Genomic DNA, 21,263 nt, shown 5'->3' with positions numbered 1-21,263 from the left:
GGGCCCCAGCTATTCACAATATATATAAATGATCTAGACGAGGGAACTAGATGTAATATCTCCAAGTTTGAAGACGACACAAAGCTGGGTGGGCGTGTGTGCTGTGAGGAGGATGCAGAGAAACTCCAGTATGATTTGGACAGGTTGGGTGATTGGGCAGATGCATGGCAAATGCAGTATAATGTGGATAAATGCGAGGTTATCCACTTTGGTGGCAAAAACAGGAAGACATTATTATCTGAACGGCAATAGATTGGGAAAAGGGGAAGTGCAACAAGACCTGGGTGTCCTTGTGCACCAGTCGCTGAAGGTAAGCAAGCAGGTGCAGCAGGCGGTTAAGAATGCAAATGGTATATCGGCCTTCATAGCGAGAGGATTCGAGTACAGGAGCAAGGATGTCTTGCTGCAGTTGTACAGGGCCTTGGTGAGACCACACCTTGAGTATTGTGTGCAGTTTTGGTCGCCTTATCTGAGGAAGGATGTTCTTGCCATGGCCTACTCCTGCTCCTATCTTCTATGTTTAACCCATACCCGAGAATCTTTGGATGAAGACGTGAGAAAGTTGGAAGGATAAGATTAACCCTTTCCATTTCCCACCACCCTGTTATCAAAACCATGAAGAGTGGATTCAGGTCAGACTGACCAAGGAGCACAGATTCCAGCTGGGGTGAGTCAGACTTAATCAATCAATGGTGGGTGAGGATGATTGAAAATCCCTAACTTGTCACAATCCTCTTATCCATTGAGCACGGAGTGAGCTCCTTGTGTGTCTGTCTGCTTCAGTCTTTGTTTGTGTCAGGGATCTACTGTAAACAGATCTCACAATGTGTCAGTCTCGCCAGCTGCCAAATGATGTGCATTTTATTTGCTGATCAGTGCATCGCTAAAGCACAGGAAGAAATTTTGGTTTCATTTCTAAGTGACTACATGTTCCGTGACACCACACTGTGCTGGCTGGGCAAACCAGAGAGGAGATACAACCAGACATCATGTGTACAGCAGAGGAACATTGGGCTGCTGAGAAATCACCGCGAGAGAATCGGGAGAGAGCTGGATGTGAGCAAAATCCTTCTGCACCTGGTGAATCGCAAGGTGTTCTCTCTGGCAGAGCACCAGGAGATCCTGTCCCACCAGTGTAGAGGCCAACGGGCAGAAGCCTTCATGGAGAGACTTTGTTTGAAAGGTCCCCACGCGTTCTCTGTCTTCTGTTCTGCCCTGGAGGATGTCTGTCCCACTCTACTTCCTTGCTTCACTCTGGACTGTGAAGGTGAGGCCCTGGGCTCTCCAATACTCATTACAGGCCACACAGACACAAACCTGCAGTGCTGCAAACACCCAACAGGCCAGTCAGCACCTTACAGAGAAAAACACAGCTCAATGACTCGGGTGGGACTCTTCATTACAACGCAAGCTCACCACTGGATCGTTAACCTGTTGTTTAACCTGTTACACTGGACTGTACGGCACTGTTACACGGGACTGTACGGCCCTGTTACACGGGACTGTACGACACTGTTACACCAGCTGTACGATACTGTTACACTGGACTGGACGACACTGTAACACCAGCTGTACGATAGTGTTACACTGGACTGTAAGACACTGTTACACTGGACTGTACGACAGTGTTACACTGGACTGTACGACACTGTTACACCGGACTAGACGACACTGTTTACACCAGCCTGTACGATACTGTTACACTGGACTGTACGACACTGTTACACCAGCTGTACGACACTGTTACGCCACCAGTACGACACTGTTATACCGGACTGTACGACACTATTACGCTGGACTGTACTAGAGTGCTAAACACTGTTATATTACACTGCATGACACTGTTATAGTCCAGAAAATGTTGGAAAAACACAGCAGGTTAGTCGGAATCTGAATGAGAAAAGTCTGGTGAATTTGTGACTATTTTGGGCTGTAATTTATTGTGGATCTGTAGTTTATATCCAGGGTGCATTTTGCTTTTGAAGAAACCAGCAGAAAACCTTAGAATGAGGCCTTTAATAACAGAGCAGAGCTCCCAGCTTTCAGCTCCTGGTGTTAATCATTCAGGCAAACACATGCTGTGTGCAGAACTAACAGAAATTATGCTGATTAAATACATTCAGTGTAGTGTGTGTGTTTTTAGGCTGTGAATGCCCTGGGTTAGTCCAGCATCTCTCTGCATAACACAGCAGCTCGCAGACAGGTCTCTGTGAAATTGGTCGATCCTCTCACCTGTCTGGAGACTTAAAGCCGTCAGTCCTGTTAATCCAGAGTGGGGTTTAAAAGGGCTGTGTGCTAATCACACAGCAAACCTGTATCTGTACAAACAGCCTGAGGCTGGGGATCACTCCTGTCACCTAGCTGGGAGAATGGTTCAGGCAGCGTATGTTGTGTCTCAATATCGAGTTCAACAATTTCAGATCATAACCTCAGCCCCTATTATATTTTTATATATTTTTTATCCACACTTTTGGTTTGTGCCTTTTCCTTTTGTTTTCTCTCCCACAGGGCAGCTGTCTTTCACTCTGCCAGCGCATTTCACACTTCATCTAGAGCCATCCTTTGTCTCTCTACCTGTCCAATTACCATCTCGTCTCGCCTTGAATATCTTTTAATGTCTCTTCACCCCCCACAGACCTTCCCTTTTGTTCTTTCATCCCCTCCCCCATTTCCCAGCCCCCAAACCAGCTTTTCAATCTGTTTCATTTCCTGCTTTTTTCTCAGTTCTGACGAAGGGTTTCGACCTGAAACGTTGACTCTATTTTCTCTCCACGGATGTTGCCTGGCCTGCTGAGTCTTTCCAGCATTTTCTGTTGTTATTTCGGATTTCCAGCATCCGCAGTATTTTGCTATCGTACGAGCGTATGTTGTGTATTGTCTTTTTAATATTGTCCCTAAAAAGAAAAGCTTTGGAGTGAGCTTTGGAGCAGGTGACAGGCCTGTAACTGAAGCACCGGGGGATGGGGGTTTGTGTTTATCAGTAAATGACCTCATTGCATCACATTTAATTAAATGTTAATCGGCTGATGAATTATTTATGTCCTACAATTTACAGCACAGTGTCTCAGTGTGGAACTGCACCAACTGTTGTACAAACCCACACAGACCAGAATGGTGCCAGGTTCCACCCCTGCTCCTCAATTAACTGATTCCCCTCCCAAGCCCAGGGGAGCTCAGCATAGACTTGGAAGGTGCTGGAACCTGTGTTACTGACAGTCACTCGCTGAGGAACTGCTGCCAAATGAAACCCATAGCGTGGCCCATAGCCAGACCTGCAGTGGAACACACCCCAGCCACTGGTGTGGGATGTGCCTATAATTACAGGCCGCACTGCTCTTCCACAACACACTCCCCGACAGGGCCTGAGCTCGCTCTTATGCTAATTTCAAGAAACCGTAATTGGAATCTTCATCAAGTATCTGTGCTGAAAGAAAGAAAGACTTGCATTTATATAGCGCCTTTCACGACCACCAGACGTCCCAAAGAGCTTTACAGACAATGAAGTACTTTGGCCTGATTGTGGTGATACTGTCACCATTCAAACCTTTCCTCAAGTTCTCCCAACACCTGCAATCCGCTGTTCTCCAGGATTTAAGAAGCAGTCGGAATGTCTCTGGGCCCACCGTGTGCCGCCATTACCTGAGTGTGAGCAGTGGGCACAGACAGTCGGGGTAACGGGTTCATTCTCTAATTGGCGGGATGTGACGAGTGGTGCTCCCCAGGGGTCTGTTCTGGGGCCTCAGCTTTTCACCATATATATATCAATGATCTGGATGAAGGAATAGAGAGTTGTATATCCGAGTTTGTGGATGACATTAAGTTAGGCGGCACAGTAAGCGTTGTAAATGGGAAGAGGAAGTTACAAAGGGACATAAATGGATTAAATGAGTGGGCACAACTGTGGCAGATGGAGTTTAATGTGGGGAAGTGCGAGGTCATCTACTTTAGATCTAGGAAAGACAAATCAGAATATTTTCTTAAAAGGCGAGAGACTAGGAATTGTGGAGGTGCAAAGATTTGGGAGTCCATGTACACAAATCACTAAAAGCCAGTGGACAGATTCAAACATTAATCAGAAAGACTAATGAAATGTTGGCCTTTATCTCAAGGGGCTGGAATACAAAGGGGAGGAACTGATGCTTCAGTTGTACAGAGCTCTGGTTAGACCCCATCAGAAGTACTGCATTTAGTTCTGGACACTGCACCTCAGGAAGAATATATTGGCCTTGGAGGAGGTATAGCACAGATTCACCAGAATGATAGCAGGGCTTTACGGGTTAAATCAGGGGGTTGGGAACCTGAGCAGGGAGACAGAGGAAAGGGAAACAGGGATAAAAGCAAAAGATAGGAAGGAGAAAAACAAAAGTGGCAGTCAGAGAAATCAACGGTTTAAATCAAACGTGGCCACAGTAAATAATAATTCTAATAGGTCTCAGAGCATTAAAAAAACAAGCCTGAAGGCTTTGTGTCTTAATGCGAGGAGCATTTGTAATAAGGTGGACAAATTGGCTGCGCAAATAGAGGTAAACGAATATGATTTGGTTGGGATTGCGGAAATGTGGCTCAAGGATGGCCAAGACTGGGAACTCAACATCCAGGGGTATTCGATATTCAGGAAAGATAGGCAAAAAGGAAAGGGAGGTGGGGTAGCATTACTGGTTAAAGAAGGGATTAATACAATTGTAATGAAGGATATTAGCTCTGATGATGTGGAATCTGTATGGGTAGAATTGAGAAATACTAAGTGGAAAAAAACATTAGTGGGAGTGGTATATAGACCTCCCAATAGTAAGGCGGAGGTTGGGGATGGCATGAAAAGGGAAATTAAAGAAGCATGCAATAAGGGCACAGCAGTCATCATAGGTGACTTTAATCTACATATAGATTGGGCCAACCAAATTAGTAACAATACTGTGGAGGAGGAATTCCTGGAGTGTTTACGGGATGGTTTCCTGGACCAATATGTCGAGGAACCAACCAGAGATCAGGCCATCTTAGACTGGGTATTATGTAACGAGAAAGGATTAATTAGCAATCTTGTTGTACGAGGCCCCTTGGGTCTGAGCGATCATAATATGATCGAATTCTTCATTAAGATGGAGAATAAAGTAGTTGACTCAGAGACTAGGGTCCTCAATTTAAATAAAGGAAACTACGATGGTCTGAGGAGGGAGTTGGGTAGGATTGATTGGGGAAAGGCACTCAAAGGGTTGACGGTGGATAGGCAATGGCAAACATTCAAAGACCGACTGGATGAGCTACAGAATTTGTTCATCCCAGTTTGGCATAAAAATAAAACAAAAAAGGTGACTCAACCGTGGCTAACAAGGGAAATTAGGGATAGCATAAGATCCAAGGAGACAACATATAAATTGGCCAGAAAAAGCAATAATCCTGAGGATTGGGAGCAGTTTAGGATTCAACAAATGAGGACAAAGGGATTAATTAAGAAAGGGAAAATAGAATATGAGAGTAAGCTAGCTGGGAACATAAAAACTGACTGTAAAAGCTTTTATAGATATGTGAAGAGAAAAAGATTGGTGAAGTCAAGCGTAGGTCCCTTGCAGTCAGAATCAGGGAAATTTATAATGGGAAACAAAGAAATGGCAGACCAACTAAATTCACACTTTGGTTCTGTCTTCACAAAGGAGGACACAAATAACCTCCCAGAGATGCCGGGGAACATAGGGCCTGATGAAAGGGTGGAACTGAAAGAAATCAGTATTTGCAGGGAAATGGTGTTAGGAAAATTGAAGGGACTGAAGGCCGATAAATCCCCAGGGCCTGATAATCTACATCCCAGGGTACTTAAGGAAGTGGCCCTAGAAATAGTAGATGCATTGCTGGTCATCTTCCAGAACTCGATAGACTCTGGAACAGCACCCATGGATTGGAGGGTAGCTAATGTTACCCCACTATTCAAAAAAGGTGGTAGAGAAAAAGCGGGGAATTATAGCCTGACATCGGTAGTGGGGAAAATGCTAGAATCTATTATAAAAGATGTAATAGCAGAGCACTTGGTAAGCAGTGACAGGATCGGACAAAGTCAACATGGATTTACAAAAGGTAAATCATGCTTGACTAATCTACTGGAATTTTTTGAGGATGTAACTGGTAAAATAGATAAGGGAGAACCAGTGGATGTGGTGTATTTGGACTTTCAGAAGGCTTTCGATAAGGTCCCACATAAGAGATTAGCGTGCAAAATTAAGGCACATGGGATTGGGGGCAAGGTATTGACTTGGATAGAGAACTGGTTGGCGGACAGAAGGCAGAGAGTTGGAATAAACGGGTCGTTTTCCGAGTGGCAGGCAGTGACTAGTGGGGTACCACAAGGATCGGTCCTAGGACCCCAGCTGTTCACAATATATATAATTGATCTGGACGAGGGAATTGGACGTAATATCTCCAAATTTGCAGACGACACAAAGCTGGGTGGGAGGGTAAGCTGTGAGGAGGATGTCGAGAAACTCCAGTACGATTTGGACAGATTGGGTGATTGGGCAGAAACATGGCAAATGCACTATAATGTGGATAAATGTGAGGTTATCCACTTTGGTGGCAAAAACAGGAAGGCAGATTATTATTTGAATGGCAATAGATTGGGAGAAGGGGAAGTGCAAAGAGACCTGGGTGTTCTTGTGCACCAGTCGCTGAAGGTAAGCATGCAGGTGCAGCAGGCGGTTAAGAAGGCAAATGGTATGTTGGCCTTCGTAGCAAGAGGGTTCGAGTACAGGAACAAGAATGTCTTGCTACAGCTGTACAGGGCCTTGGTGAGACCGCACCTTGAGTATTGTGTGCAGTTTTGGTCACCTTACCTGAGGAAGGACGTTCTTGCCATGGAAGGAGTACAGCGAAGATTCACCAGGCTGATACCTGGGATGGCAGGAATGACGTATGAGGAGAGATTGTGTCGATTGGGCTTATACTCACTGGAGTTTAGAAGATTGAGAGGGGATCTCATCGAAACCTATAAAATTCTGTCAGGCCTGGACAGACTAGATGCAGGAAGGATGTTTATGATGGCCGGGGAGTCCAGAACCAGGGGTCATAGTCTAAGGATAAGGGGTAAGCCATTTAGGACTGAAATGCGGAGGACTTTCTTCACCCAGAGAGTGGTGAACCTGTGGAATTCTCTGCCACAGAGGGCGGTGGAGGCCAGTTCATTAAATATATTCAAGAAGGAGTTGGATATATTTCTTAAGGCTAAAGGGATCAAGGGATATGGGGAGAAAGCAGGGACAGGGTACTGAATTTGGATGATCAGCCATGATCTCATTGAATGGCGGAGCAGGCTCGAAGGGCCGAATGGCCTACTCCTGCTCCTATCTTCTATGTTTCTATGTAAATTATGAGGACAGGTTGCATAAAGTTGGCTTGTATCACCTTGAGTTTAAAAGGTTGAGGGGTGATCGAATCAAGATGTTTAAACTGATAAAAATGTTTCAATAGGGTAGATACAGCACCAGATAATCGTGAACAGCAAACACACTGGCAGCACTAGGTAATGGTGGAGTGTGAGTATCAGGGACATTATGTTCCACTCCAGTCTTTGTTTGATATTAAAGGTGGGGAAGGAAATCTGAGTCTTGGGAGCAACAATTTTTTTAACGTTTTCTTTATTTTCTCAGCTCCATTTTTTGGCCGATTCAAGGAGCCTTTGTCCTGTGAAAAGACCATCAGAGAGGAGCAGGAATGGAAAGCACCACGATTGAGGGGCAGACCCAGCCCAGGGGCGCAATGGCAGTCGCCTGCGGGTAAACGCTCCATTTGCTTTAGCGAGCAGCGGTAAGTCAAGTCTCAGCTTGATCAAACCTGGCATCAGCGACGTATTGTACTGGAGAAATTAATGGGACTAAGTGGCGATAAATCCCCTGGACCTGACGACCTGCATCCTAGGGTTTTAAAAGAGATAGCTGCAGAGATAGTGGATGCATTGGTATTAATCTTCCAGAATTCCCTAGATTCTAGAACAGTTCCCCGTGGGCAGCACGGTGGCATAGTGGTTAGCACTGTTGCCTCACAGCGCCAGGGACCCGGGTTCGAATCCGGCCTCGGGTGACTGTCTGTGTGGAGTTTGCACATTCTCCCCGTGTTTGCGTGGGTTTTCTCCGGGTGCTCCGGTTTCCTCCCACAGTCCAAAGATGTGCGGGGTTAGGTTGATTGGCCATGATAAAAATTGACCCTTAGTGTTAGGGGGATTAAATACGTGGGGTTACAGGGATAGAGTGGGATATGTGTTGGTGTAGGGGTTACGGGGATCGGGTGGGATATGTGTCGGTGCAGGCTCGATGGGCCGAAATGGCCTCTATCTGTACTGTGAGGTTTCTGTGATTTCTGTGATTGGAAGGTAGCAAACATAACCCCACTATTTAAGAAAGGAGGTCGAGAAAAAATGGGAATCCATGATCTTATTGAATGGTGGAGCAGGCTCGAGGGGCCTTATGGCCTACTCCTGCTCTTATTTCTTATGTTCTTATAGGCCAGTTAGCCTGACGTCAGTAGTAGGTAGGCAAAATGCTAGAATCTATTATTGGAGACATGGTAACAGGGCACTTAGAAAATCGTAATATGATAAGGCAGAGTCAACATGGTTTTATGAAAGGGAAATCATGTTTGACAAATCTGTTAGAGATTTTTGAAGATATAACTAGCAGGATAGATAAGGGGGAACCAGTGGATGTGGTGCATTTGGATTTTCAAAAAGCATTCGATAAGGTGCCACACAAGAGGTTATTACACAAAATTGGGACTCATGGGGTTGGGGGTAATATATTAGCGTGGATTGAGGATTGGTTAATGGACAGAAAACAGAGAGTAGGAATAAACGGGACTTTTTCGGGTTAGCAGGCTGTAACTAGCGGGGTGCCGCAAGGATCAGTGCTTGGGCCTCAGCTATTTACAATCTATATTAAAGACTTAGATGAAAGGACTGAGTGTAACGTATCCAAGTTTGCTGATGATACAAAGTTAGGTGGGAAAGTAAGCTGTGAGGGGGACGCAAAGAGGCTGCAGAGAGATATAGACAGGTTGACTGAGTGGGCAAGAACATGGCAAATGGAATACAATGTGGGGAAGTGTGAAGTTATCCACTTTGGTAGGAAAAACAAAAAAGCAGAATATTTTTTAAATGGTGAGAGACTGGGAAATGTTTGCATTCAGAGGGACCTGGGTGTCCTTGTCCATGAATCACAGAAAGTTAACATGCAGATACAGCAAGCAATTAAAAAAGCAAATGGTATGTTAGCTTTTGTTACGAAGGGATTAGAGTATAAGTGTAAAGAAGTCGTACTACAATTATACAGGGCATTGGTGAGGCCACACCTAGAGTACTGTGTACAGTTCTGGTCTCCTTACCTAAGGAAAGACATATTGCCTTAGAGGGAGTGTAACGAAGGTTCACTAGGCTGGTTCCTGGGATGAGGGGATTGCCCTATGAGGAGAGATTGAGTAGACTGAGCCCATATTCCCTAGAGTTTAGAAGAAAGAGAGGTGATCTAATTGAAACATTCTGAGGAGGGAGGGTGAACAGCCAGAGGTCGTGGTCCATATTGGTACCAATGACATAGGTAGAAAGAGGGATGAGGACCTGCAGGCAGATTTTAGGGAGCTAGGAAAGAGATTAAAAAGTAGGACCTCAAAGGCAGTAATCTCCAGATTACTCCTGGTGCCGCGCACGAGTGAGTATAGAAATAGGAGGATAGAGCAGATGAGTGCATGGCTGGAGAGGTGGTGCAGGAGGGAGGGCTTCAGATTTCCGGGGCATTGGGGCCGGTTCTGGGGGAGGTGGGACCTGTACAGGCCGGATGGGTTGCACCTCAGTAGAGCCGGTACCAATATCCTCACGGGGATTTGCTAGTGCTGTTGGGGAGAGTTTAAACTAAGTTGGTCGGGGGATGGGCACCAGGATGTAGCATTAGAAAGGAGAAACAAAGGGCACAAAGGATTGGGAGAGACGGATCGCACTAGAGTAAGAAATAGTAAGGTATTAGGTGGGGTCAGACTAAGAGAGAACACAGCATGGTCTGAGATAGGTTTACAGTGTATGTATGTGAACGCACGAAGCATAGTAAATAAGGTTGGTGAGCTGCAGGCGCAAATAGCCACCTGGGAATATGATGTTGTGGCAATAACGGAGACCTGACTCAAAAAAGGGCAGGATTGGGTATTAAATATTCCTGGATATACGGTGTTCAGGAAAGATAGGGAAGGAAAGATAGGAGGTGGTGTGGCAGGTTGGTTAAGGAGAATATTACAGTGCTGGAGAGAGAGGATGTCCTGGAGGGGTCCAGGACAGAATCTATATGGTTAGAATAAAGAAATCATAGAGGTGTCATTACACTACTAGGTGTATCCTATAGACCACCAACTAGTGGGAAAGATAGGGAGGAGCAAATTTGCAGATAAATTACAGAGAGATGCAAGAGCTATAGAGTAGTGATAATGGGGGACTTCAACTATCCCAATATAGACTGGGATAGTAATAGTGTAAAGGGCAGAGAGGGGGAGGAATTTCTGAAGTGTTTTCTGGAGAACTTTCTTGATCAGTATGTTTCCGGCCCAACGAGGAAGGAGGCGTTGCTGGATCTGGTTCTGGAGAATGAGGTAGGTCAAGTGGAGCAAGTGTCAGTAGGTGAACATTTAGGGAACAGTGATCATAGTATCATAGGTTTAGTTTAGCTATGGAAAAGGACAGGGAGCAATCTAGAGTAAAAATATTTAATTGGAGGAAGGCCAATTTCAGTGGGATGAGAACGGATCTTGCCCGGGTAAATTGGAATCAAAGATTAACAGGCAAAACTATAGTGGAACAATAGGCTGCCTTTAAAAGAGGAAATAGTTCGGGTACAGTTGAGGTACATTCCCACTAGGGGGAACGGTAGGGTCTAAAGTCAGAGCTCCCTGGATGATGAAAGAGATAGAGAGTAAGATGAAGCAGAAAAAGAGCGCGTATGACAGATGACAGGTCGAGAATACATCTGAGAATCAGGCTAAATATAGAAAGTTCAGAGGAGAAGTGAAAAAGAAAATAAGAGAGGCAAAGAGAGGGTATGAGAATAGAATGGCAGCTGACATAAAAGGTAATCCAAAAGTCTTCTATCGGCATAAATATAGTAAACGGGTCGTAAGAGGAGGGGTGGGGCTGATTAGGGACCAAAAAGGAGACCTATGCCTGGAGGCAGAGGGTATGGCTGAGGTACTAAATGAGTCCTCTTTGAGTACTCTGTCTTCACCAAGGAAGTAGATGCTGCCATAGACATAGTGAAGGAGGAGGTAGAGGAGACACTGGATGGGATAAGAATTGATAAAGAGGAGGTACTAGAAAGGCTAGCTGTACTTAAAGTAGATAAGTCACTTGGACCGGATGGGATGCATCCTAGGACGCTGAGGGAAGTGAAGGAAGGAATTGCGGAGGTACTGGCCATAATCTTCCAATCCTCCTTAGAAATGGGGGTGGTGCCAGAGGACTGGAGAATTGCAAATGTTACACCCTTGTTCAAAAAAGGGTGTAAAGATAAATCCAGCAACTGCAGGCCAGTCAGTTTAACCTCGGTAGTGGGGAAGCTTTTAGAAACAATAATCAGGGACAAAATTAACAGTCACCTGGACAAGTGTGGATTAATTAAAGAAAGCCAGCATGGATTTGTTAAAAGCAAATCGTGTTTAACCAACTTGATCGAGTTTTTTGATGAGGTAACAGAGAGGGTTGATGAGGGCAATGATGTTGACATGTTGCACTAGGATTTCCAAAAGGCGTTCGACAAAGTGCCACATAATAGGCTTGCCAGCAAAGTTGAAACCCATGGAATAAAAGGGACAGTGGCAGCATGGATACAAAATTGGCTAAGTGATAGGAAACAAGAGAGCAGTGGTGAACGGTTGTTTTTCAGGCTGGAGGAAGGTATACAGTGGTGTTCCCCAGGGGTCGGTTCTCGGACCACTGCTTTTCTTGATATATATTAATGACTTGGATGTGGGTGTACAGGGCACAATTTCAAAATTTGCAGATGACACAAACCTTGGAAGTATAGTGAACAGTGAGAAGGATAGTGATAGACTTCAAGAGGGCATAGACAGGCTGGTGGAATGGGCGGACATGTGGCAGATGAAATTTAACGCAAGAAAGTGCAAAGTGATACACTTTGGTCGAAAGAATGAAAAGAGGAAATATAAACTAAAGGGTGCAATCCTAAAGGGGGTGCATTAACAGAGAGATCTAGGGGTATATGTGCACAAATCGTTGAAGGTGGCAGGGCAGGTTGAAAAAGCAGTTAAAAAAGCTTATGGGATCCTGGGCTTCATGAATAGAGGTATACTGTAGAAAAGCATGGAAATTATGATGAACCTGTATAAAACATGGGTTCGGCCTCAACTGGAGTATTGTGCCCAATTCTGGGCACTTTAGGAAGGATGTGAAGGCCTTAGAGAAGGTGCAGAAAAGATTTACGAGAATGATTCCAGGGATGACGGACTTCAGTTATGTGGATAGACTGGAGAAGCTGGGGTTGTTCTCCTTCGAGCAGAGAAGATTGAGAGGAGATTTGATAGAGGTGTTCAAAATCATGAGGAGTCAGAACAGAGTAGATAGAGAGAAACTGTTCCCGTTGGCAGAAGGGTCAGGAAACAGAGGACATAGATTTAAGGTGATTGGCAAAAGAATCAAAGGCGACATAAGAAAAAACTTTTTTACGCAGCGAGTGGTTAGTATCAGGAATGCACTGCCTGAAAGGGTGGTGGAAGCAGACTCAATCACAGCTTTCAGAAGGGAGTCGGATAAGTACCTGAAAGAATTTTTTTTGCAGGGCTACGGGGAAAGGGCGGGGCAGTGGGACTAGCTGGGTTGCTCATGCAAGGAGCCACATGGGCTCGATGGGCCGACTGGCCTTCTTCCGTGCTGTAACCATTCTATGATTCTATGATTCTATGATAAAATTCTTCAGGGACTTGACAGGGTTAATGCTGGGAAAATGTTTCCCCTGGCTGGGGAATCTAGAACATGGGGTCACAGTCTCAAAATAAGGGGTTGGCCATTTAGAACTGAGATGAGGAGAAATTTCTTCACTCAAAGGGTTGTAAATCTTTTGAATTCTCTACTCCAGAGGGCTGTGGAGGCTCAGTCATTGAGTATATTCAAGACAGAGATCGATAGATTTTTGGGAACTAAGGGAATTAAGGGATATGGGGATAGTGCAGGAAGGTGGAGCTGAGGTAGAAGATCAGCCATGATCTTGTTGAAAGGCTCGAAGGGCAAAATGGCCGACTGCAGCTCCTATTTCTTATGTTCTCATTCTTGGGGTTAAACTGGCTTCAGTGGAAAGGAAAATGAATATACGTTGACACCACGCCCGATTTACAGGCACCTGAGCATGCCACATGGCTGACAGCATGACGTGATCATTCTGCGCCAGAACAGCACCACCCGCCATATTGGTAAAGGCCCCAGTAGAGGTGTCCAGGGCCTGTGCCTGAAACAGGCTTTAGGCCCTTTCTTTTTGCAAATAGGGGAGCTAACGCCTGTTTGAGGCCCTTTCCCGATATTGGGCCGCCTGAACGCAGCCGGCCAGGCAAACCTGGTCAACTCGCAGCCTAACCGAAGGACTGCTGGAGGCCTTCGCCAGGTAGAAATACTTACCTGAATGTGGAGCCAGGAGGAGCAGGAGTGATCAGTGAGAATCGCAAAGTGTTTCAGTAACCTCCAGTATACAGAAGGAGCCATCTGCTTTTCCATTTCATTAATTATTCATTGGGTTCCGGGTTTTTTGGATTCTGATTTTAGGTCCCGAAGGTGCTAAACTCACATTTGTGATTTCTTGTCTCAATCAAAGACAATCATCTCCTGCCTCAGAAACACGCTGCAAAGTCATTCTGGGTTATTAGTCTGAGGAGATGGTTGGTGTTGAACACTACGGGCAGGATTAGCACTGTTCTGGGACTGACTGACATAACAGATCACCGCTGACAGCTTGGGCCAGCTCGCTTCTGGCCGTTGTCTCTCTCGTCTTCACAATTCCTCAGGGAATTTCTGTCTGCGTCAGTTTTTCGTTGAGAAAAGGTTTTAGCAAAGAGTAGAAGCAGCTCAAGAAATAGCAGCTGCTCGGAGCTGAGTGGTTTGTCTTGTCTGGTCGTGTTGTGTAGGATTTGTTGCGTATTTAGTGCAGCGTCGTTTCAAGCATCGAAGAAATGAAGTATCAGAAATATCTGAGTGTGCTGCAGATCTCACTGGGAGTGACTCCATCAAACAGGAGCTCAGTGCTGCCTCACAAAAGGGCGTTGTGGTGAGTGTCTCCTAGATTCACAATGTTCACCGTGTTGTACAGCAGTCTCTGTCCCTACAATGTCGATGTTAGATGCAGCAATAAGCATTGAAACATATTGTACTGAAATATCATTAAATAGGAGCGTCCTTTATTAATCTGAGGGTGAAGATGGGATTTAACCCGCTGATATTCACCCTCTGTGTATCTGTTGTGGCTGATTCCTGTCGGCAGATCTCAGGATTTAAAACAACAGTAAACTCCAACTGGTACATTTATTTTTTCATTCTTATTTTCTGTCTTTTTATTTTCATGCTGGAACAGGCATTTCTGTAAAACCAGCTCCCCACTTTCCCTGCTGTCTGAATTATTTAATGTACATCACCTCCTGCTGTAATTTGTGATAAAATATTTAAAGGGGTTTTTGGTGCAGATTTAACACTCACAATCTTTTTCAAAAAATGCAACATTTTAATCTAACCATTGTTTATTTATGCAATGTGCAGTTACATTTCACTAATTTATGCCGGTAATCCTCACACCATTCTGCCTCTCACTTCTACGTCAGGACCACTTTTAAAAACAGCAGAAAATTCCCCCTTTCTGTAATCATAATGTGTCTGTAATTAGTGAAATATTAAAAGTCCTCTCTCATTCATAGACAGTTCACCCCAGCGTCTCAGGAACTGTGCCCCAGTGAGAGACAGCATCTTCAGGAACTGTACCCCAGTGAGAGTCAGCATCTTCAGGAACTGTACCCCAGTGAGAGTCAGCACCTTCAGGAACTGTACCCCAGTGAGAGTCGGCACCTTCAGGAACTGTCCCCCAGTGAGAGTCAGCACCTTCAGGAACTGTACCCCAGTGAGAGTCAGCGCCTTCAGGAACAGTACCCCAGTGAGATTCGGCACCTTCAGGAACTGTACCCCAGTGAGAGTCAGCACCTTCAGGAACTGTACCCCAGTGAGAGTCAGCGCCTTCAGGAACAGTACCCCAGTGAGAGTCGGCACCTTCAGGAACTGTCCCCCAGTGAGAGTCAGCATCTTCAGGAACTGTACCCCAGTGAGAGTCAGCACCTTCAGGAACTGTACCCCAGTGAGAGTCAGCACCTTCAGGAACTGTACCCCAGTGAGAGTCAACACCTTCAGGAACTGTACCCCAGTGAGAGTCAGCACCCTCAGGAACTGTACCCCAGTGAGAGTCAGTGCCTTCAGGAACTGTACCCCAGTGAGAGCACCTTCAGGAACTGTACCCCAGTGAGAGTCAGCACCTTCAGGAGCTGTACCCCAGTGAGAGCACCTTCAGGAACTGTACCCCAGTGAGAGCACCTTCAGGAACTGTACCCCAGTGAGAGTCAGCGCCTTCAGGAACTGTACCCCAGTGAGAGTCAGCACCCTCAGGAACTGTACCCCAGTGAGAGTCAGCACCTTCAGGAACTGTACCCCAGTGAGAGTCGGCACCTTCAGGAACTGTACCCCAGTGAGAGTCAGCACCTTCAGGGAACTGTACCCCAGTGAGAGTCGGCACCTTCAGGAACTGTACCCCAGTGAGAGTCAGCACCTTCAGGAACTGTACCCCAGTGAGAGTCAGCACCTTCAGGAACTGTACCCCAGTGAGAGTCAGCACCTTCAGGGACTGTACCCCAGTGAGAGTCAGCACCTTCAGGAACTGTACCCCAGTGAGAGTCAGCACCTTCAGGAACTGTACCCCAGTGAGAGTCGGCACCTTCAGGAACTGTAGCCCAGTGAGAGTCAGCACCTTCAGGAACTGTACCCCAGTGAGAGTCAGCACCTGGGGACAGTTGGTAAATAAAGCGCCCTAGAGTATACCTGTAACTGGGGTATTGAATAAATTTTTTAATTACTTAAAGGAGTAAGTCATGGCAGGAGAGCTCAGACCCGTGTTCTGCTCCTCTTGCTCCATGTGGGAAATCAGGGACGCTGCCAGTGTCCCTGGCGACCATGTGTGCGGGAAATGCATCCAGCTGCAGCTACTTGCAGACCGCATTGCGGCGCTCGAGCTGCGGGTGGATGAATTTTGGAGCATGCACGATGCTGAGAGGCTCGTGGATAGCACGTTTAGCGAGTTGTTCACGCCTCAGGGTAGGGCAGCACAGGGGGTGACCATCAGGCGGAGCAACAAAGGCAGGCAGGTAGTGCAGGGAACCCCTGCGGACATCCCCCTTTCAAACAAGTATACCGCTTTGGATACTGTTGAGGGGGATGACTCACCAGGGGAAGGCAGCAGCAGCCAACTTCCTGGCACTGGGGGTGCTCCTGCTGCCCAGGAAGGGGGGAAAAAGAGTGGGAGAGCAATAGTGGTAGGGGATTCTATAGTAAGGGGAACAGATAGGCGTTTCTGTGGCCGTAGACGTGAATCCAGGATGGTTTGTTGCCTCCCTGGTGCCAGGGTCAAGGATGTCACTGAGCGGCTGCAGGGCATTCTGGAGGGGGAGGGTGAACAGCCAGTGGTCGTGGTCCACATTGGTACCAACGACATAGGTAAAAAGAGGGATGAGGTCCTGCATCAAGAATTTAGGGAGCTAGGTAACAGGTTAAAGAGCAGGACCTCAAAGGTTGTAATCTCTGGATTACTCCCAGTGCCACGTTCTAGTAAGTATAGGAATGGGAGGATAGAGCAGATGAATGCGTGGCTAAAGAGTTGGTGTAGGGGGGAGGGTTTTACTTTCCTGGATCACTGGGCCTGCTTCTGGGAAAGGTGGGACTTGTACAAGTCGGACGGGTTGCACCTGAACCAGAGCGGGACAAATATCCTTGCGGGGAGGTTTGCTAGCACTGTTGGGGGGGGTTTAAACTAACTTGGCAGGGGGATGGGATACAGAGGGGAGCTGAAATTATAGAGAAAAAAACAAGTCAGCTTGGTAGACAGGGCAAATATATAAGGGCAAGGCTGGATGGCATCTATTTTAATGCAAGGAGTCTTGCAAATAAGGTGGATGAACTGAAGGTGTTGATAAACACATGGGAGTATGATATTGTTGCTATCACGGAGACATGGTTGAGGGAAGGGCAAGATTGGCAGCTCAATATTCCGGGGTACAGAATCTTCAGGCGAGACAGAGGGGGAGGTATAAGAGGAGGGGGTGTCGCAATATTAATTAAGGAGTCAATTACTGCAGTAAGGAGGGATGATATATTAGCAGGGTCCTCTAATGAGGCCATATGGGTGGAGCTTAAAAACAAAAAGGGGGCAAGCACTTTGCTGGGAGTGTACTATAGGCCTCCAAACAGTCAGGGGGAGATAGAGGAACAGATATGTAGGCAAATCTCAGAGAAATGTGCAAATAATAGGGTAATAATAATGGGGGATTTCAACTTCCCCAATATTAACTGGGATAGTCAGAGTGTGAAAGGCTCAGAGGGTGTAGAATTCTTAAAGTGCATCCAGGAGAGCTTTTTGAGCCAGCATGTAGAAAGTCCTACAAGAGAGGGGGCGGTACTGGACCTAATTCTAGGGAATGTGGCCGGCCAAGTGGAAAAAGTGCTAGTAGGTGAGCACTTTGGTGATAGTGACCATAATATGGTAAGATTTAAGGTGGTCATGGAAAAGGACAGGGATGGGCCGGAAATAAAGGTTCTAAATTGGGGGAAGGCCAATTTTAATAGGATAAGGCAGGATCTGGCCAAAATGGACTGGGATCAGCTACTTGTAGGAAAATCCGCATCGGAGCAATGGGAGGCTTTCAGAAGGGAGATTGAGATCATACAATGGCAACATGTTCCCGTAAAGGTCAAGGGTGGTTCCAAAAACCACAGGGAACCTTGGATGTCAGGGGATATACGAGAATGGATTAGGAAAAAAAGGAGGGCTTTTGGTAGATACAAAAGGCTAAAGACGGAGGAAGCCCTAGAGGAGTACAAAAAGTGCAGGGGGATACTTAAAAAAGAAATTAGGAGATCAAGGAGGGGCCATGAAATAACACTGGCGAGCAAAATAAAGGAAAATCCTAAGATGTTTTATAAGTATATTAAGGGTAAGAGGATAACTAGGGAAAAAATAGGGCCCATTAGGGACAAAAGTGGCAATCTGTGTGTGGAGCCGGAAGATGTAGGAGGGGTTCTAAATGAATTTTTTGCATCTGTTTTCACTATGGAGAAGGATGATGTAGACATAGAAATAGGGCGGGGGGACTGTGATATGCTCGAACATATTAACATCGAGAGGGAGGAGGTATTGGCGGTTTTAGCTGGCCTAAAAATGGATAAATCCCCAGGCCCGGATGAAATGTATCCCAGGCTGCTGTGTGAGGCAAAGGAGGAGATTGCGGGGGCTCTAACATATATCCAGGACCTCTCTGGCCACAGGGGATGTGCCAGAGGACTGGAGAACCGCTAATGTAGTACCATTATTCAAGAAGGGTAGTAGGGAAAAACCGGGGAACTACAGGCCAGTGAGCCTAACATCAGTGGTGGGAAAATTATTGGAAAAAATCCTGAGGGACAAAATTTGTCTCCACTTGGAGAGGCAAGGATTAATCGGGGATAGTCAACATGGCTTTGTCAAGGGAAGATCATGTCTGACTAATTTGATTGAATTTTTTGAGGGGGTGACTAGGTGTGTGGATGAGGGTAACGCAGTGGATGTGGTATACATGGATTTCAGTAAGGCCTTCGATAAAGTCCCGCACAGGAGACTGGTCAAGAAGGTAAGAGCCCATGGAATCCAGGGTGCCTTGGCACATTGGATACAAAACTGGCTTAGTGGCAGAAGGCAGAGGGTGATGGTCGAAGGTTGTTTTTGTGACTGGAAGCCTGTGGCCAGTGGGGTACCACAGGGATCGGTGCTGGGTCCCTTGCTGTTTGTGGTCTACATTAATGACTTGGATATGAGTGTAAAGGGTATGATCAGTAAGTTCGCGGATGATACAAAAATTGGTAGGGTGGTAAATAGCGAGGAGGGTAGCCTCAGTCTGCAGGACGATATAGATGGGTTGGTCAGATGGGCGGAACAGTGGCAAATGGAATTTAACCTGGAAAAGTGCGAGGTGATGCACTTTGGGGGGACTAACAAGGCAAAGGAATACACAATGAATGGAAAGACCCTAGGCAAGACGGAGGGTCAGAGGGATCTGGGTGTGCAAGTACACAGATCCCTGAAGGCGGCGGAACAGGTGGATAAGGTGGTAAAAAAGGCATATGGGATACTTGCCTTCATTAGCCGAGGCATTGAATATAAGAGCAAGGAGGTTATGATGGAGCTGTATAAAACACTGGTTAGGCCACAGCTGGAATACTGTGTGCAGTTCTGGTCGCCACACTACAGGAAGGATGTGATAGCTTTGGAGAGGGTGCAGAGGAGGTTCACCAGGATGTTACCAGGGCTGGAGCGCTTCGGCTATGAAGAGAGACTGGGCAGATTGGGTTTGTTTTCCTTGGAGCAGAGGAGGCTGAGGGGGGACATGATTGAGGTGTACAAAATTATGAGGGGCATAGATAGGATGGATGCTGAGGAGCTTTTTCCCTTAGTAGAGGGGTCAATAACTAGGGGGCATAGATTCAAAGTAAAGGGCGGGAGGTTTAGAGGGGATTTGAGAAAGAACTTTTTCACCCAGAGGGTGGTTGGAGTCTGGAACTCACTGCCTGAAAGGGTTGTGGAGGCAGAAACCCTCACAACATTTAAGAAGCATTTGGATGTGCACTTGAAATGCCATAGCATACAAGGCTACGGGCCAAATGCTGGAATATGGGATTAGATTAGGCAGGGCTTGATGGCCGGCGTGGACACGATGGGCCGAAGGGCCTCTATCCGTGCTGTATTACTCTATGACTCTATGACCTTCAGGAACTGTACCCCAGTGAGAGTCAGCACCTTCAGGAACTGTACCCCAGTGAGAGTCAGCACCTTCAGGAGAAGTAGAAACCAGACAATATTCTCTACCAATTGCCCTTTCCCACCAATTTTTTTTTTGTGAAAAATATATACTTTATTCATAAAAATCTTTGTTCATGTACATGACAATACAGTCCACATCTGGTACAGTACAAATTAACTTCAGCACATGGCACTCAATTTACAAATTACATTACATTAATCATTACGCATATCAAAGCTTGTTGCAATACATTACAATACACTCCACAAATCATATTACAGATGAAAGCAGTACATGGTCCTCTCTTTACACAAACAGGTGCATTTTCATTTCACATTCTATGAGTCATACAGCCCGAGGGGGCCAAGATACATTCCAACACTTGTCAAAATACATTACGTTACAATCCACCAATTATATTACATATGGCATGATACACATGAATGTAGTACATGGTACTCTATTTACCTCCACAGATTACAAGTGCTTTACAATTAACACACTTGTACATCATACGGCCCGAGGGGGGTTCTCTACTCGTTTCAGCCCCTCGGTGTACACTGGCGGGAGGGCCTTAAACTGTGGCCCTTCCCCATCGTGCCTTTGCGGCGGCGGCACCTCAGCACATACTCCTGGACCTTGGAATGTGCCAGTCTGCAACACTCGGTCGTGGACATCTCCTTGCTCTGGAAGACCAGCAAGTTTCGGGCAGACCAAAGGGCGTCTTTCACTGTATTGATGATCTTCCAGCAGCAGTTGATGTTTGTCTCGGTGTGCGTCCCTGGGAACAGTCCGTAGAGCACAGAGTCCTGTGTTACCGAGCTGCTCGCCTGCCCACCAATACCCAATTACTGCTTTTTCAGGCAGGGTCAGTAAGCTCACTGCATCCTGTGTGCTGGAATATTCTCTGAGTGTAATGTTCTTTCTCCTCAGGGTGGTTCCAAACCGTGCTACGTCGCTCAGTGCCGCAGAAGCTGCCAATCAGGGCAAACCAAAACTGTCCCTGAGATGCATCAAGACCCGAGGGCAATGCAGCAAAAACCATGGCTGCGGGGGATTCCCAGAGTTCTGCGTGAGTTCTCGTTATATTCGAATTGCTGTTGTGTTTCTGTGGCGGTAACCTGAGTTGGGAATGTTGCTTGTCTCAGAATGCAGGTAGATGGACATCGGCTTAAACC

The 21,263-nt window shown here is 46.3% G+C and overlaps 1 protein-coding gene across 2 annotated transcripts in view; it reads left to right on the top strand.

The window, feature by feature from the left end:
- The first annotated feature begins 784 nt into the window (after positions 1-784).
- Positions 785-21,263, top strand: part of tjp1a (tight junction protein 1a) — a 229,205-nt gene continuing 208,726 nt past the window's right edge. Inside the window, exons 1-3 of one of the 2 annotated variants that reach the window (XM_085972493.1) lie at positions 785-1,267; positions 7,632-7,788; positions 21,019-21,157. In XM_085972493.1, coding sequence (XP_085828619.1) covers positions 850-1,267; positions 7,632-7,788; positions 21,019-21,157 — 714 coding nt within the window. In that variant the 5' untranslated portion in view covers positions 785-849. Of the gene's footprint in view, positions 1,268-7,631; positions 7,789-21,018; positions 21,158-21,263 lie in introns of those variants that run through there. The other variant, XM_085972494.1, reaches the window with a different exon arrangement.

This window comes from Somniosus microcephalus, chromosome 32 (genome assembly GCF_052327205.1).
Source record: "Somniosus microcephalus isolate GS21.2 chromosome 32, FLI_Smic_1.0, whole genome shotgun sequence".
In the NCBI taxonomy this organism is placed as follows: Eukaryota; Metazoa; Chordata; class Chondrichthyes; order Squaliformes; family Somniosidae; genus Somniosus; species Somniosus microcephalus.
Note: the sequence above shows the minus strand (reverse complement) of the source record. Positions and strands in the feature narration are given on the sequence as shown.